This window comes from Enhydra lutris, unplaced genomic scaffold, assembly GCF_002288905.1.
Source record: "Enhydra lutris kenyoni isolate GAN:26980312 unplaced genomic scaffold, ASM228890v2 scaffoldscaffold83, whole genome shotgun sequence".
In the NCBI taxonomy this organism is placed as follows: domain Eukaryota; kingdom Metazoa; phylum Chordata; class Mammalia; order Carnivora; family Mustelidae; genus Enhydra; species Enhydra lutris.
The window spans coordinates 1,949,304-1,968,556 of NW_019154167.1; the positions used below are offsets into that span (position 1 = coordinate 1,949,304).

At 36.1% G+C, this 19,253-nt stretch overlaps 1 protein-coding gene across 3 annotated transcripts in view; it reads right to left on the reverse strand.

Annotated features, from left to right (window-relative positions):
• Positions 1–19,253, reverse strand: part of LOC111161299 (ring finger protein 128, E3 ubiquitin protein ligase) — a 100,571-nt gene that overhangs the window by 5,329 nt on the left and 75,989 nt on the right. For all 3 annotated transcript variants that reach the window (XM_022524881.1, XM_022524883.1, XM_022524882.1), the window contains exons 3-6: positions 11,726–11,797; positions 8,667–8,749; positions 7,688–7,784; positions 6,455–6,623 (exon numbers count right to left, since the gene is read on the reverse strand). In XM_022524881.1, the coding sequence (XP_022380589.1) occupies positions 6,455–6,623; positions 7,688–7,784; positions 8,667–8,749; positions 11,726–11,797 (421 nt within the window). The remainder of the gene's footprint in view (positions 1–6,454; positions 6,624–7,687; positions 7,785–8,666; positions 8,750–11,725; positions 11,798–19,253) is intronic.

A 19,253-nucleotide genomic window follows, 5' to 3' on the forward strand; every position in this document is an offset into this window, starting at 1 on the left:
GGAATATTATTCAGCTATGAGAAGGAAGGAAATCTTGCAATTTGTAATGACATGGAGAGCATTTGTGCTACATGAAATAAGACAGAAAAAAGACAAATACTACATAATCTCACTTATCTGTGGAGTCTTTAAAAAAAGCCAAATTCAGAAGCAGAGAGTAGAATGGTGGTTGTTGGGGGCTAGAGGTAGAGGGGATGGGGAAATGTTGATCAAAGGGCATTAACTCTCGGTTATAAGATCATTAAGTTCTGGAGATCTAATGTATAGCATGGTGACTATAGTTAACAATACTGTATTATAGACTTCTTAAAGTTTATACATTTTGCTATACTTACCTTTTTAATGTGTTATTACAACATCATTGACTATGTCCTTTTGTTGTGCCTTTACTCCCATGACTTACTCATTCCATAACTGGAAGCCTATAATTCCCCCTCCCCTTCCCCCATTTTAGCCATCTCTCTCCCCTCTGGCAACCATCACTTAGTTTTCTGTATTTATAGACCTGATTATGCTTTTTGTTTATTTATTCCCCCCTTTTTTTTAGATTCCACATGAGTGAAATAATATGGTATTTGTCTTTTTCAGTCTGACTGCTTTCACTTAGCATGATAACTTCTAGGCCCATTCATGTTGTTGCAAATTGCATGATCTCATCCCTTTTTATAGCTGTGTAATATTCCATTGTATTATATAGACCACATCTTCCTTATCCTTTTGTCTACTGATGGATATTTAGGTTGCTTCCATATCTTGGCTATTGAAAATAATGCTTCAATAAAACATAAGGGTGCATATATCTTTTTGAATTACTATTTTCACTTTCTTTGGGTAAATACATAGTAGTGGAATTTTGTATATACTTAAAAGTTGCTAAGGGGGTGCCTGAGTGGCTCAGTTGTTAAGCAACTGCCTTCAGCAGAGGTCATGTTCCCAGGGTCCTGGGACCGAGCCCACATTGTGCTCCCTGCTCAGCAGGAAGTCTGCTTCTCCCACTCCAGGCTGCTCCCCCTGCTTGTGTTCCCTTTCTCGCTGTGTCTCTCTCTGTCAAGTACATAAAATCTTTAAAAAAAGGTTTCTAAGAAAGTAGATCTTAAATATTCCACTACATACACACAAAAATTTGTAATTATGTGGTGAATTTGTTAACTAACCTTACTGTGGTAATCATTTTGCAAATATAGGTGTATCAAATCATGTTGTACACCTTAAACTACACAATTTTATGTCAAATATATCTCAATAAATCGGGGGGGGGGATGGAAGAGTAAAAGGGAAATGCAATGTGGGATCCTGGGACAGAAAAAAGGACATTAGTGGGTCAATTGGTGAAATCTGAAGATCTGACATTTGGTTAATAACATTTTATCAGTTAATTTCCTGGTTTTAATAATTGTATATGATTATATAATATGTTAACATTTGCAGAAGTTCAGTGAAGGATATATGGGCATTATGTATACTATTTTTGAAATTTTTAATCAGCCTGAAATTATATAAAAAAAAAAAAACTTGGGCCCCACCCCTCATGGATCTGATTTAACCATTCTGGGGAAGGGCCCAGGCATCAGTAATGTTTAAAGTTTCTCTTGAGTGATTTTAATGTGCAGCTAAGGTTAAGAACTAGGGCCCTTAATTTAGTGGTTCTCAAAGTGTGGTCCCTGGACCCACAGCATCAGTATCACCTAGGAACTTATTAGAAACAAAAATTCTCAGGCCCTACTCCGAACCTCCTGAGTCACAAAGAGGTGGCAGCCCATCTGTTTTTTTTTTTTTAAATGCATCGAGCATTTTATTTATAAATTTTTCTTTTCAGCATAACAGTATTCATTATTTTTGCACCACATCCAGTGCTCCATGCAATCCGTGCCCTCTCCAATACCCACCACCTGGATCCCCCAACCTCCCAGCCCCTTCCCCTTCAAAACCCTCACATTGTTTTTCAGAGTCCATAGTCTCTCATGGTTCACCTCCCCTTCCAATTTCCCTCAACTCCCTTCTCCTCTCCATCTCCCCTTGTCCTCCATGCTATTTGTTATGCTCCACAAATAAGTGAAACCATATGATAATTGACTCTCTCTGCTTGACTTATTTCACTCAGCATAATCTCTTCCAGTCCTGTCCATGTTGCTACAAAAGTTGGGTATTCATCCTTTCTGATGGAGGCATAATACTCCATAGTGTATATGGACCACATCTTCCTTATCCATTTGTCCGTTGAAGGGCATCTTGGTTCTTTCCACAGTTTGGCGACCGTGGCCATTGCTTCTATAAACATTGGGGTACAGATGGCCCTTCTTTTCACTACATCTGTATCTTTGGGGTAAATACCCAGTAGTGCAATTGCAGGGTCATAGGGAAGCTCTATTTTTAATTTCTTGAGGAATCTCCACATTGTTCTCCAAAGTGGCTGCACCAACTTGCATTCCCACCAACAGTGTAAGAGGGTACCCCTTTCTCCACATCCTCTCCAACACATGTTGTTTCCTGTCTTGCTCATTTTGGCCATTCTAACTGGTGTACGGTGGTATCTCAATGTGGTTTTAATTTGAATCTCCCTGATGGCTAGTGATGATGAACATTTTTTCATGTGTCTGATAGCCATTTGTATGTCTTCATTGGAGAAGTGTCTGTTCATATCTTCTGCCCATTTTTTGATATGATTGTCTGTTTTGTGTATGTTGAGTTTCAGGAGTTCTTTATAGATCCTGAATATCAACCTTTTGTCTGTACTGTCATTTGCAAATATCTTCTCCCATTCCGTGGATTTGTTTTTGTCTGTCTTTGTTTTGTTGACTGTTTCCTTTATTGTGCAGAAGCTTTTGATCTTGATGAAGTCCCAAAAGTTCATCTTCGCTTTTGTCTCCTTTGCCTTTGGAGACATATCTTGAAAGAAGTTGCTGTGGCTGCTATCAAAGAGGTTACTGCCTATGTTCTCCTCTAGGATTCTGATGGATTCCTGTCTCACATTGAGATCTTTTATCCATTTTGAGTTTATCTTTGTGTACGGTGTAAGAGAATGGTCGAGTTTCATTCTTCTGCATATAGCTGTCCAGTTTTACCAGCACCATGTATTGAAGAGACTGTCTTTTTTCCACTGTATATTTTTCCTGTTTTGTCGAAGATTAATTGACCATAGAGTTGAGGGTCCATATCTGGGCTCTCTACTCTGTTCCACTGGTGTAGGTGTCTGTTTTTATGCCAGTACCATGCTGTCTTGGTGATCACGGCTTTGTAGTAAAGCTTGAAATCAGGTAACGTGATGCCCCCAGTTTTATTTTTGTTTTTCAACATTTCCTTAGCGATTCGGGGTCTCCTCTGGTTCCATACAAATTTCTGGATTATTTGCTCCAGCTCTTTGAAAAATACTGATGGAATTTTGATCGGAATGGCATTAAAAGTATAGATTGCCCTAGGCAGTATAGACATTTTAACAATGTTTATTCTTCCGATCCAAGAGCATGGAATGGTCTTCCATCTTTTTGTGTCTTCTTCAATTTCTTTCATGAGTGTTCTGTAGTTCCTCGAGTACAGTTCCTTTACCTCTTTGGTTAGGTGTATTCCCAGGTATCTTATGGTTCTTGGTGCTATAGTAAATGGAATCGATTCTCTAATTTCCCTTTCTGTATTTGCATTGTTAGTGTAAAAGAAAGCCACTGATTTCTGTACGTTGACTTTGTATCCTGCCACGTTGCTGAATTGCCGTATGAGTTCTAGTAGTTTGGGGGTGGAGTCTTTTGGGTTTTCCATATAAAGAATCATGTCATCTGCAAAGAGAGAGAGTTTGACTTCTTCATTGCCAATTTGGATACCTTTTATTTCTCTTTGTTGTCTGATTGCTGTTGCTAGGACTTCTAATACTATGTTGAACAAGAGTGGTGAGAGTGGGCATCCTTGTCGTGTTCCTGATCTCAACGGGAAGGCTGCAAGCTTTTTCCCATTGAGGATGATATTTGCTGTGGGTCTTTCATAGATAGATTTTATGAAGTTCAGGAATGTTCCCTCTATCCCTATACTTTGAAGCGTTTTAATCAGGAACGGATGCTGGATTTTGTCAAATGCTTTTTCTGCATCAATTGAGAGGACCATGTGGTTCTTCTCTCTTCTCTTATTGATTTGTTCTATCACATTGACTGATTTGCAAATGTTGAACCATCCTTGTAGCCCAGGGATGAATCCCACCTGGTCATGGTGGATAATCTTTTTAATGTGCTGTTGGATCCTGTTTGCTAGGATCTTGTTTAGAATCTTAGCATCCATATTCATCAGTGATATTGGTCTGAAATTCTCCTTTTCGGTATGGTCTTTGCCTGGTGTGGGGATCAGGGTAATGCTGGCTTCATAGAAAGAGTCTGGAAGTTTTCCTTCTGCTTCAATATTTTGAAACAGCTTCAGGAGAATAGGTATTATTTCTTCTTTGAAAGTTTGGTAGAATTCCCCAGGGAATCCATCAGGTCCTGACAGCCCATCTGTTTTAATAAGCCCTCCAGGTGACTTGATGCACACCTAAGTTTTAAAACCAGTGCTCTAACAGAACTTACTGCAATGTTGGGACAAACAGACACTAACTAATCAGCTCTGTTTCCAAAGTTATTTAAAACAACTATCACCGCAATAATCAATAGCTAATAAGCAAGATATCCAAACTAGTAATACATAATCATAGATAAAATTAAAGTCTACTCTATATGGTAATTCATTCAACATTTATTTGAGAATTCCTATGTGGTGGGCTGTTCTCAGTGCTGGATATACAATAGTGACTAATAAGACACTGTTTTTATCCAAAGGAACATTTAGAAGTTTTAATACAATTCAGTACAATAAATGCAATGATAGAAGGTCTGTGGAAGCCAACAGTAGGGCTGCACAAGTGAGTCAAGAGAGGCTTTTCAAAGGAGGGTAAGTTTTAAAGGGGGAACAGGAATTAGACCACCCCCCCCCAAGAAACAGTCTTCCACAGTTTCTTGGGAGGGGGAAGAAGAGTGGAAGGAATGAGCAGAGAGAAAACAGTGGCTCAAACTATGACTGTGGAACTAAAGTTGGGAATTAGGGGATGGATTAAAGAAAAGGGATACTGAATCAATAAGAAAGAGAGGGAAAAAACTAAGATCTCCCTAGTTTCTGGTTTGAGGGACCTGAATGGGTGTTACTACATCCAGATAAAGAATATGGGGGAGAAATGTGGATGTTATTCATCCAGATAAAGAATATAGGGGGAGGACTGTGGATTATCATTTCATTTGCTTGTCAAATTCTCTGCAAAAACTGTTCTGTATACCACCCTGCCTCATAAGAAGAACAGAACACATAAAAAAAGTAGATTGGAACTTTAAAAAAAAACAAACCTAGCCATAAACTGAATTATCCTGTATGCTCTCCTTTATCATCACTGAATTCTATTACCATACAGTTATGGAAACAAAAAAATCACCTGGGCAAACAAACAATGATTCTCTATTGTAGGTAGAATAATCCACAGATTATTAAGATTCTCATGAGTACTTTGTACTCCAGGAAATGTATGAAGATTAGATTACAAGAAATACGAAGTATACATTTGCATGACAGTATTCCCCATGACATCTTCAGCAATGATGTGTATTGTATTGCTAAGTCTACTGAGGATAAAGGTTTATATTAATAGGAAGCTGAAACTCTCACCAGTCATCTTAACATTTAGCTTTCTTCTACATCTATGCTAGGATTAGGTTACTTCAAGATGAGTATTGAGAAAACCATCAAATCAACAAAAACCATGAAAAATGTGGGAGTTGAAGAAAAGGAAACTAATTTCTGTATGAGGGTTTTCTCTTCATAAGGAAAAAAAGTAATAAAATTCCCTGAAATTTCTCCACTGGTACAACATTACTAAGTTACAACACCGATTCACATGAAGTTTGAAAATAATATGTTCAATTTTAGTTTCCACAGTTTGTTCACCTCACGGTAAATAATCAACAGGTGGCAGCACATATTCTTACGCAGTTTCTGATCTGTGCAAAAATGGGTTCCTAAGAAGTTGTGTATAAATCAAGCTTTTGTAAACTGAATTCTTTTTTATCATTTCAGGACTCATTTATCTTAGTTTCTGATTGCTCTACAATAAACAATGGCTTCTAAAGTTTAAAGTTCCTTCTCAGCCTCTGTAAGTTAATAACCAATACTAAATGCATCAGAGAGAAGCTATCCTATAAAAAAATCTTTTTAGTCTGTGAATAATGCCCACTCCTGATACATTTCATCTATTTCACATGCACTTGAATATGTGCATATTAAGTTAAGGTAGGGATGTGTCCTGCACTGCATCATTGTCACTAGAAAAAACCTGAATGTTTTTTACTTTCATTTAAAGAATGAAAGGAAGAAACAAAAAGCAGGAGCACTCTGCCAGGCGTATGCTTCACAATGGATCATTTGTGGGGCACTCACTGCCCCTCAGCATGGTGCTTACTTGCGGACTGCACATGTTCTTCTAAAGGCGGTTCATCTGCTCCCTGAACAGAAGCATAGCCAGAAGATGCAGTCTCACTGCGATTATCCTCTTCATGAGGAGATGCACTATTTGATGTTTCATTGGAAACGGGGACTTGTAAAGACACCGATCCATCTTCAACATCCACCTTTGGAAAGCATCGGAACAAATTAAAAGACTCTCAGAGTACACGTTTCCCCCTGACATGTCATTACAAAGTTTCTTCATAGGTAACTTATTACGGCAATGCTTCTTAACCTTTTAAACCTATAATCCCTTTTGACGATCACACAAATCGCTTGCTGGTCCCAGCCAGAGCAGTTGGAGTAACTGGGTCAAAAATAGGGTGGAAAATATTATAGGCAGATTGCTTTCACATCTGACGTTCATCTGGGTGATCCCAGTGCTTCACAATACAATGCCTGCTATAGGATAGGCACTAAACACAAACCAAAAATACAAAAAAACCTCTACCCTGAATCAAGTTCACCTCCAGCAGTTTTCGAAAGGCAGTTTCCGGCAAAATTCAAATGAAGTCTGAAGTTTAGTTAATAGTAATGACCAAATGTCAGTTTCTTACTTTTGACAAACATATCACAGTAATGCAAAATATTAACAATAGTAAAAACTAGGTGAGGGGTATGAGGGAATTCTCTGTATTGTCTTTGCAACTTTTCTGTAAATCTAAAATTATTCATAAATAAAACATTTATTTAAAAACAACATCTCATGCTGTCCCCTAAGGGATTTGGGAATCAGTATCCCCTCTGTATCTCCTGAAATCAGGAGGATTTTATTGAGCTTGACTTTCTGTTGTTGGTGTATTGTAAAATAGGCAAGTTTTATTTCATTTATGAAATACAATTATAATTTAATATTTATTATACTTTTTCAAAATACAGATGCTCATCTAACTACAAGTTTGGTTGCTGTGCAATAGTAAGACCAAAAATGCAAGATCTACCATAAACCAGTTGGTAGTTTCTATGGTCATCACTTAAAATTCTGACCAAATAATAAGAGGAAAGAAGAAGGAAAATGGAGGTAGTCCAACATGGCACCTTACTGTCATTATGATGTAAATAGGTCCAATTTTTGATATAAATCACAAGACTAGCATATTACGCTAAGAACTAAGGATGTTACTCTCTTGAAGGCCCAGGTACATAAATAACTTAAGTTCCTTCATATAAATAGTTCAGCAATGTTTACCTCAATTCCCAGAGCTTTGAGTATGTCACATTTGCACATGGGGCAAGTCCTGTGTTCTAACAGCCATGGGTCAACACATGTCTTATGGAAAATATGGCTAATGAAAGAAAAAAACACATAATTTGGTTATCATTTGTGAAATAGCAACAACACTTGGCTTAATATACTAACAGGTTACCCTATATTTTTGTTTCATATTTTAATAGATGTCTTTTTTTCTTTTAAACACACCATTACAGCATAAACACTACAAAGGAGCCATAGAAACAAAATCTGGAAGTTACATGACACGGTACTTTTAAAATATAAAAGCTTCATTATGTTAGCTTAAAAAAAAAAAAACCTATTTTCAATACTTACTACTTCAAAAATGGCTGTTACCCAACCTAAGACTTTGTTCAGTATTTCAGATCTTTATTATCTTGTCATCCCCCAACTCCAAAAATAGCACAGTTAGTCATTCTCATATAGTACAATATAGTACAGAGTACAAGATAATGCTGATACTTTAGGTCATGTGATAAGTTCTAAGAACACCACTATTTAATAGCTAAAACCAAGAGTGTTAACAACTTCAGGAGAAGGATAAGCGAAAACTAAAGAATGAAGACTTCTAAATAGGTGCTCCCTAAGTTGATTTTACTTTTTTCCCTCATTAGGATTGTTAAAATGATTTTAAATTAAATAATACAGTTATGTGTGTGTGTGTGTGTGTGTGTGTGTATAAATTACGGTGCTAGCTAGGTTCTTAGTTTTATATGGAAATAGTTTCCAAATTGTACCAGATTATGGGAACGCTATATAATTAGCCTTATACCAATTTCAATGATGTTAATATATAAAGCATTCACTTTTATTTAAATGAAAATGAACACTTTCTTTACATCAATTTGGAAACATTCAAAGTAGTTTCCTTCATTCCAATCATTTCAATAAACTAGATATTCTTATTGATGATATAAAAGAAAATCAAACTTACTTGCAAGTTAAGATGCGCACCAAATCATTTGGTTTATATAGTTCAATACACACAGCACAACTATCTCCATCAGGGCCAATTTCCTATGAGCAAATAGTTATTGTTACTCTGATGGATAAGAAAAGATACATTAAACTACAAAGCAAGATCAGGATATATATGCACTTAAATTGCATAGATTCTTTCAATAAGCAATGTAGAATTACTTAAACTTAACTGTAATCTAAAAAAAGTTCAAACTTCTGGAAACAAAGAGTAGAAAAGTGGTTGCCAGAAGCTGGAGGATGGGGGAAATAGGAAGTAGGTGGTCGAAGTGTACAAACTTTCAGAAATAATATGAATAAGGTCTGAGGCGCTAATGGAAAACATTGTGACCACAATTGGTAACACTCTTTACAACTAAAATTTGAAGATCATTTAGACTTAAAAAGGTAAGAGAATAAAGTCAACCAAAAGAGGGACAATACAAAGAGGAATAGGTAGCATTTATTTAAAATGCCATTTGTACAAGTTCTATAGCCATGTTTTCCCATTTAAGAAAAAATTAAGGCATAATTCACATGTGGTGAAATTCACTGTTTTTAATATGCAGTTTTACAGGTGTGAACAAATATGCAGTTATTCAATCCTCACTGCAATTAAGATATAGGATAGTTCTGTGACCCCAACGAATTCCTCTATACTCCTTTGTAGTTAACCTCTACTCCCATTCCCATCCTCTGGCAACCACTAAGCTATTTTCAGATCCTATAGTTTTTGCTTTTCTCAAATGTCATATAAATGGAATCGTGTATTATATTGCCTTATGAGTTTGGCTCCTTTCACTTAACACAATACATTTAATACTCATCTCAGATATTAAGCGTATCATGAGGGTCTCCACACACCCTTTTGTATTGCTAAATGGTATTCTATGATGTGGATGTGCTACAGTTCATTCATCCACTCACCATTAGAAGAACATTTGGGTTCTTTCCATTTTTGGTGATTATGAGTAAAGCTTCCATGAACAATTATGTACAGGTTTTTATGTGAACATGTTTTTTTTTTCCTTCTAGGTTAAATACTAGTAGTTGAGATTTCTGGGTTCCTTGGAAAGTGTTATTTTTGGCTTTATAAAGAACTGCCAAATTGTTTTCGAAACTGGCTATACATTGCATTCTCACCAGCAAAATGCATAACAGTTCCAGTTGTTCCACATCTGGCCAGCTCTTGGATATTGTCAGTTGTACTGGTTTAAGCCATTTTGATGAAAGTGCTGTGGCATCTCACTGTGGTTTTAATTTGTACTTCGCTAATGACCAATGATATTGAGCATCTTTTTTATGTGCGTATTTGCTATCCATCTATTTTCTTCGGTAAATGCCTGTTTCACCCCCTTTTCCCTACGCTGTTTGTCTTCTTACTACTGAGTTTGAGAGTTCTTTATATAGTCTAGATATAGTCCCTTGTCAGGTATGTGATTTGCAAATATTTTCACCCAGTCTGTGGCTTGTCTTTTCATTCTCTTAACCATGTTAAAAAAATAAAAGTTCTTAATTTTGACAAAGTCAGATTTCTGTTGCTTTCTTCAATGGGCTTGTTTTTGCTGTCATATCTAAGTAATCTGTGCCTAACCCACGTCTTGAAGATATTTCTATCCACAGCTTTCTTCTAAGAATTTCATAGTTCTAGGTTTTATATTTAGGTCTGTGACATATTTTGACCTAAATTTTACAGACGGTATGAAGTATGGATTGAGGTTCATGTTTTTGGCATAAGGATAGCCAATCATCGCACATGGATAGCCAATAATTGACTATACTTCTTCCACTTAATTGCCTGTGTACCTTTGTTAAAAATCAATTGACCGTATATGTGTGGGTCTGTACCTAGACTCTCTTCTGTTCCATTCATCTAAAGGTCTATCCCTTCTCCAATACTACACTATATTGACTACTATATCTTTAAAATAATGCTGCAAATTAGGCAATATGAGTCATCCAAATTTGTTCTTCATTAAAAAAATTGTTTTGGTTACTCTAGTTCTTTTGTTTTTCCATATAAACTTAGCATCAACCTGTCAATAAATAAAAAAGATCCCGCTAAAATTTTAATTGGAACTGCATTGAATCGATGGGCTAGTTGGGGGGTCTGACATATTGACAACAGTGAGTCTTCTGACCCATGAACATGGCATATCTCTCCATTTATTTGGGTCTTCTTTGATTTCTTTCATTGGTGTTTTCCAGTTTTCAGCACACAGATTGTGTTCATATTTTGCAAGATTTATACCTAAGTACAGAATGGTTCAGGTGCTATTATAAATGGTAATTTTTAATTCAATACATTCTATAGCTGTTTTCTGATACCTGGTTTACACACCAAAGGTAGTTCTTAACTGCTGTAATCTAAAAATGGATGTTCAAATAAAGTGCAACTGTTAGCTGGCATTGTTTAGTTTCCTGTTTTTGTGGTAAAAAATGACCATAACTTTGTGGCTTAAAATAACACAAGTGTATTTTTTTGTTGTTGTTCTGGAAATCAGAAGTCTAAGAGTCAGTGTGTTGGCAGTGCTATATTCCTTCTGGAAGCTTCATGGGAGAATCCATTTCCTTGTCTTTTCTAGCTTCTAAAGGCTGTCTGTATTCCTTGGTTCATGGCCCCTTTCTTGCATCACTATAACCTCTTACTTCCATTGCCAAATATTCTATTGCAATGGAGTCAATTCTCCCTTTTCCTCCTTCTTATAACAACAATCAAATGTGATTACATTTAGAACCCACCTGGATAATCCAGGATAATCTCCCCATCTCAAGATCCTTAACTTAATTTCATCTGCAAAGTCAGGTTTCTGCCATATAAGGTAATATTTACAGGTTCCAGGGATTAAAACCTAGATATCTATGGGGGCCAACAAGGCTATTATTCAGGCTACCTACCTCCAGCATCAAAAAGATTTTTAAAAGTCAGTAAGATTTATAAATTCCATGAAAAGCATACTTTGAAAGAACATTTAGTTTTAACAATAACTTGGTAGCATTGCTTGAAAACAAACAGCATTTAAGTCAAATATGTACCTTGTCTCCTTGTTTCAGTGTACGTAGTTGAAGCCTTCCAATAGCTTTTTTAGCATCCGCCTTTAATTGTCTCTGTAATAGAAACAGCACGTATTAGAAAAAAACTATTTTTAAAAGGAATAGGATGAAAAAGGTAGAGAGGATTAATAAATATCTATCTGGTACAAGTAAATGTATAAGTGAATTTTTAAAGATATAATGTAACTAACCATAATAACTGTCCCATTTATGTGCTATCAGGCAGAATTTTCAAATTACTAAAACTTTTCGCTTATGTTTCCCTACATTCTTAAATAGCACCTTTGAGCTACAATGACAAATCCATTCCAAATGGATTCAGATGCTATGAATTTTCAAAGCAATTTTCCTGTTTTCAGTCTCTGAGTATCTTAAAATGCATCTTTTCCCATTTCCTTTTTGAATCGTGTCTTGTTTGGTAGAAAGTAGACAGGATTTAGATTTAAATGGACCTAGATTAAAATTTCTGTTTGTCATTTACTAAGTGAATAATCCTGAACAGGTAATTAAATTGTTGAACTTCTTTACTCACCTGTAAGATGAGGATAATACCAATCCATACAGTGCTATTTCGCATTAGGGGGAAAACTGTTGTTTACAACCACTACTGCCTTATTATAAGGAGGGTGGATTCTGAAAGTAATAAGCCTTTCTTGTTTCACTGAACATATATGTACACCATTCCAGTTACGAAAAAGCAAGTCCAGGGCTCATTTTGAGAATAAGGACTAAAATATGCATAACTAGGTCAGAAGTGAAGTTGGGGGATTCAAGATGGTGATGTAGGAAGATCCTGAACTCACTTCCTCCCACAGACACGACAAATTACTTGTACAATATATGGAATAATTTCCTCTGAAAAAGAGCTGAAAACTTGATAAACAGAACCTCCATAACAAAGGATAAAAGAATAGCATCAATATGGGTGAGAGAGGCAGAGACATGTTCTCACCAAAACCAGACAAACAAAACAAAACAAACCCACCCCAGATACAGTGATCCACAATTGAGAGGGATCTCACAAATATGGAGCTTTTCCCTAAGAAGCAATGGGTCTGTGCTTCACATTAGGCACCTCAGCCCCTACATCTTGCATACGTGAGATAAGCCCCCAAAATGCCTGGCTTTGAAAACTAACTGGGATTAGTTCCAGAAATATAGGGAACAGAGAATACCCTCTCAAAAAGGCTCATGCACAGATTCAATCACCACCAGACCCAATGTAAAAACACCAGTTTGAAGTGTCCACCAGAAAGCCAGAAGCTTGTTGGGATTCTACTGGGGGATGGAGACACTGGCAAGTGCCATTTTTTGATAACTCATCCTAACTTGCTGACACTGGTACTGGCAGTGACAATTTGGAACTCTTCCTCTAGGCTGTTGGTGCTAGAAAGTATACCCCACTGAGGGCCTGACCCATCCCCATGCCAGAGCTGTGGCCCCACCAAAGCAGGCAGTAATGCAGTGTTCACACAGGGGTCATCCCTTGAGGGCCTGGTGCAGATGGCCAGGCGCAGAGCACTTCTGAGCTCTATGGGATATCTCTTACACAAGGCCACTCCTTGCAGTGTTCACACAGGGGTCATCCCTTGAGGGCCTGGTGCAGCTGGCCAGGGGCAGAGCACTTCTAAGCTCTATGGGATATCTCTTACACAAGGCCACTCCTTCAAGGCTGGGAGAGATAGCTGATTTTCTTAATTCACAGAAATAAACACAGAGCATCAGGCAAAATGAGAGGAATATGCTCTAAATGAAAGAACACGGTCTAGAAACTCCAGAGAATTTCAACAAGAAGAACCCAAAGACATCCACACCAAGAAACACTATAATTAAAATGGTAAAAGTTAAAAGACAGAGAGAATTTTAAAAGCAGCAAGAGAAAAATAACCTGTTACCTATAGAGGAAACCCCATAAGTCTACCAGCAGATTTTTCACAAGAATCTTTCAGGTGAGAAGGGAGTAGTATGACATATTTAAATGCTGGAAGTTAAAAAAAAAAAAAAAGTCCAACAAGAATTCTCTACCCAGCAATGTCATCATTCGGAATTAAAGGGAAGATTAAGATGTTTTCAGATAAGAAAAAACTGAACAAGTTCATGACCATTAGTTCAGCCTTACAAGAAATGTTAAAGGGACTTCTTTAAGCTAAAAAGAAGTAGCACTAATCAAATAACAAGAAAATTTACAAAAGTAAAAATTTCACTGGAAAAGGTAAATATATAGTAAAAATAGTAGATTAATCATTTATAAAGCAAATATAAGATCAATAGCTATTAGTAGTAAATTTAACTATGACTACAGTAATTATTTAAGGATTGCAAAAAACCAAAAAAAATACAAAATGTGACATCAAAGATATGAAATGTGGGGAGGGGACTAAAAAGTTTTGGAATGTGTTCAATTTTAACTTCCTATCAACTTAAAACCAATCATTATACACATACTATGTTACATATAAACATCATGATAACCACAAGGAAAAAACTTTAGTAAATACACAAAATAAGAAATAAATCTAAATGTAACACTAAAGAAAGCCATTAAACCACAAGGGAAGAGAAAGAGAGGAAGGAAGGAAGTAGTTTCTTTGGTAGTTTCTTCCAAAAGTGCCAGAAAATAAGTAACAAAATGGCAGTAAGTACATACCTACCAATAATCACTTTAAATGTAAGTGGACTAGATTCTTCAATCAAAAGGCACAGAATGGGTGAACGGATTAAAAAAAAAAAAAAAAACAGACCCAACTTTATGCTGTCTACAAGAGACTCACTTCAGAAGTAAAGATACAGCATCTAAAAGTGAAGGGATAAAGATATTCCATGCAAATGGGAAAAAAAAGAAAGATGGTCTAGCTATACTCGTACCAGATCAAACAGATATGAAAACAAGATCATAATAAAGGATTGTAATAAGGATTGTAATAAAGAAGGGCATTACATAATAAAGGAGTCAATCCAGCTAGAAGATATAACGTTTACAAATATACATGCAACTATCACAGAAGCACCAGTATATATAAAGCAAATATTAACAGGCCTACAGGGAGAAATTGGCAGCAATACAATAATGGTAGGGAACTTTAACACCCCATTTACATCTTTGGATAGATCATCTGGACCGAAAACCAATAAGAAAACATCAGCCTTAAACAACACATCAGATCAGATGGGAGATAATATATATAACATTCCATTCACACAGCAGAACACACATTCTTTTCAAGTGCACATGAAATAGTCTCCAGGATAGGTCACATGTTATGGCACAAAATAAGTCTCAAATTCAAAAAGATTGAAATCACATCATCTATCTTTTCCAACCATGATGGCAGAAAACTAGAAATCAATTAAAGAAAAGTGGAAAAAAGACCTAAAAATGTAGAAATGAAACATGCTACTGAACAACCAATGAGTCACCAAAAAAAAAAGAAAAAAATAAAAACATCTAGAGACAAATGAAAACAGAAATACAACATACCAAAAACCTATGTGATGTATAAAAGCAGCTCTAAGAGGAAAATTCATAGTAATATAGGCCTACCTCAAGAAACAAGAAAAATCTCAAACAAGTAACTTTACACCTTAAAGGAAATAATAAAGATCACAGTGGAAATAAGTGAAACAGAGACTAAAAAGACAATAGAAAAGATCAATAAAACTAAGAGCTGATTATCTGAAAAGATAAACAAAATTGATAAACCTTTTGCTACACTAACCAAGAAAAGAGAGCAGGTTCAAGTAAATAAAATCAGAAATGAAAAAGAATTTATAACTGATACCACAGAAATACAAGGATCATAAGAAACTACTACAATTATATGCCAACAAGTTAGACAACCTAGAAAAAAAATGGATAAATTCCAAGTAATACACAACCTTCCAAGTCTGATTATGAAGAAACAGAAAATCTGAATAGACCAGTTTCTAGTAAGGAGATTAAATCAGTAATGAAAAACCTCCCAACAAACAAAAGCCCAGGACCAGATGGTTTCACTGGTGAATTCAACCAAACATCCAAAGGGTATTTAATACCGATGCTTCTCAAACTCTTCCAAAAATTGAAGAGGAAGGAACATTTTCAAACTCATTTTATAAGGCCAGTATTAATGATACCAAAAACAGACAGGGACACTGCATAGAAAGAAAATTACAGGCCAGTATCTTTGAGAAACACAGATGTAAAAATCCTCAACAAAATATTAGCAAACTGAATTAAACAAAACAGTAAAAGGATCATTAAGCACAATCAAGTAGGACTTATTTCAGGGATATAAGGATGGTTCAACATCTGCAAATCAATCAACCTGATACACCACATTAATAAAATGAAGGAAAAATCATATGGTCATCTCAGTAGATGCAGAAAAAGCACTGACAAAATTCAACATCCATTTATGATAAAAACTCTCAACAAAGTGGGTATAGAAGGAATATATCTCAACCTAATAAAGGCTATATATGACAAACACACAGCTAACATCATATTCAATGGTGAAAAAACTGAATGTTTTTCCTCTTAGATCAGGAACAAGACAAGGATGCCCACTCTTGTCACTTTTATTCAACATAGAATTGGATGTCCTAGCCACAGCAATAAGGTAAGAAAGTGGAATAAAATGCATACAAATAGGAAAGGAAGAAGTAAAACTGCAGATGACATGATACTAGTATATATAAAACCCGTTAGTTTCCACCAAAAAAAAAAAACCAGCTGTTACAATAAATGAATTCATTAAAGATGTAGAATACCAAATCAATATAAGAAATCTGTTATATTTCCATATAATAATAATCAACTATCAAAAAGAGAAATTAAGAAAGCAATCTCATTTATAATTGTATCAGTAACAATAAAATAGCTAGGAATAAATGTAACTAAGGAGGTGAAAAACATGTACACTGAAAACTGTGAGACGGAAGAAGTTGAAGACAACACAAATAAAAGGAAGCTATCCCATGCTCATGGATTGGAAGAATTAATATTGCTAAAATGACCATACTACCCAAAGGAATCTACAGATTCAATGCAATCCCTATCAAACTTCCAAAGGCATTTTTCATAGAAAGAGAATAATTCTGAAATTTGAATGGAACCACAAAAGATCCCAAACAGCCAGTGCAATCCTAAGAAGAACAAACCTGGAGGTATCATGCTCCTAAATTTCAAACTATACTACAAAGCTATATAGTAATCAAAACAGTATGGTATTGGCATAAAGACAGACACAGTTCAACAGAATAGAATTGAGAGCCCAGAAATAAGTCCGCACATATACAGACAATTTATGACAAAGGAACCAGGAATATACAATGGAGAAAGGACATTCTCTTCAAAATGGTGCTGGGGGAAAACTCGACAGCCATATGCAAAAGAACAGAAACTAGACCACTATCTTATACCATACACAAATTAAAATAAAGACTTGAATTTAAGACCTGAAATGATAAAAATGAGAAGAAAACATAGGCAGTAGCTCCTTGATAGGGTTCTTAGTGACAGGTTTGTGGATCTGACTCCAATGGCAAGGAAAACAAAAGCAAAAATAAACCAATGGGACTACATCAAACTAAAAACCTTCTCCACAGCAAAGGAAACCACCATCAAAATGAAAAGGCAACCTATTCGATGGAAGAAGGTATTTGCAAATCATATATCCGATAAGGGGTTAATAGACAAAATATAGGAAAAACTCTTACACTTCAACAATAAAAAAAACCAAACAACCTAATTTAATGAGGGCCCAGAAAGTGTGAAAAGACATTTTTCCAAAGAATACATATAGATGGCCAACAGGCACATGAAAGATATTCAAAACCACTAGTAAGTAGGAAAATACAAATCAAAACCACAATGAAATACCACCTCACACCTGATGGCTATTATCAAAAAGATGAGAAATAACTAATGTTAGATAGGATGCTGGAATGTAAGCTGGCACAGCCACTAGGAAAACAGTATGAAGGTTCCTCAAAAAATTAAGAATAGGGGCATCTGGATGGCTCAGTCAGTTGAGCAAGCCCAACTCTTAGTTTCAGCTCAGGTTAGGATATCACGGTTTTGAGACTGAGCCCTGCATCAGGCTCCATACTCAGCATGGAGTCAGTTTGAGATTCTCTCTCTCCCTCTCCTCATACCCCTCCCCCCACTCTCTCTCTAAAATAAAATAAAATCTCTTAAAAAATTAAGAAGAAATTGATCATATTATCTGGCTGTTCTACTTTTGGGTATTTATCAAAAGAATACAAAATCACTAATTCAAAATGATACATACACCCCTATCTTCATTGCCACATTATTTATAATAGCCAAAATATGGAAACAATCTAAATGTCTATCAGTAGACGAATGGATAGAGTATGTGGTACACACAGATACACATACACAGAGCAATACTATCCAGCCATAAAGAATGAAAACTTGCCACTTGTGATAAGAAGGATGGACCTTGCCAATATTCTAAGTGAAGAAAGTCAGGCAGAGAAAGACAAATACCCTATGATTGTGCTCATATGTGAATTGAAGAAAAAACAAACAAAATAATATAAAAACAAACTCACAGATACAAAGAACAGACTGATGGTTACCAGAGGGGAAGGGGTTGGGCAAAATAGGTACAGTGGGTCAAAGGAATGGTGATTCATGATTACTACCGAAACTGGACTTTTGGTTGTAATCATTTTGTAGTGCATACAGGTGTCAAATTATGTTGTACATCTAAAATGTAATCTTATATATCAGTTTTACCTCAATAATAATACAAGAAGTGAAGGTGGGGTTTAGGTGGAAACCTAAGAGATAAGGGCAAATTGAGAAAGAATCAATGAAAGATTGTCTCTCTTTATGGGGTGAAGTGGCCACATGGAAAAAAAAAATCCCAGGTGGTATGAGATATTTAGGGTTGATTTAAAATTATTTGTAATGTTGCAAATAAATCCTTCCTTCCATTTCAGTTAGTATCTATCACATGCACAAATGCCTCAAGTGAATATAATATATGTGTAAACTGAAGCAAAGGCTAGCTTTCACACTTGGGTGGACCCTGTTTAAAGCATAGAGACACAGCATTGTGCAGCATGGCAAGATGATTAGAAAACCTCCTATTCTGTAGTATAAAATGAACTTAGTAGAAATCCAGCACACAGTAGGCACTCAGAACCAAAGGTCACTGTGAATATGTACCTCCATCCCTAGCAGGAAAACCCCCAACTGACATGAAGAATATGTGAAAATCAAAGATAATGTAAGGAAAGTACCTAGCATCATGCCTGGCATATAGCAGACACTCAATAAAACGTTTACTAAATGAAAATATAGGGGCCCCTGGGTGCCTCAGTCGATTAAGCATCTGCCTTCAGCTCAGGTCATGATCCTGGAGCCCTGGGATCGAGCCCCACATCAGGCTCTCTGCTCAGTGGAAAGCATGCTTCTCCCTCTCCCACTCCCCCTGCTTGTGTTCCCTCTCTCACTGTGTCTCTATCTGTCAAATAAATAAATAAATAAAATCTTTAA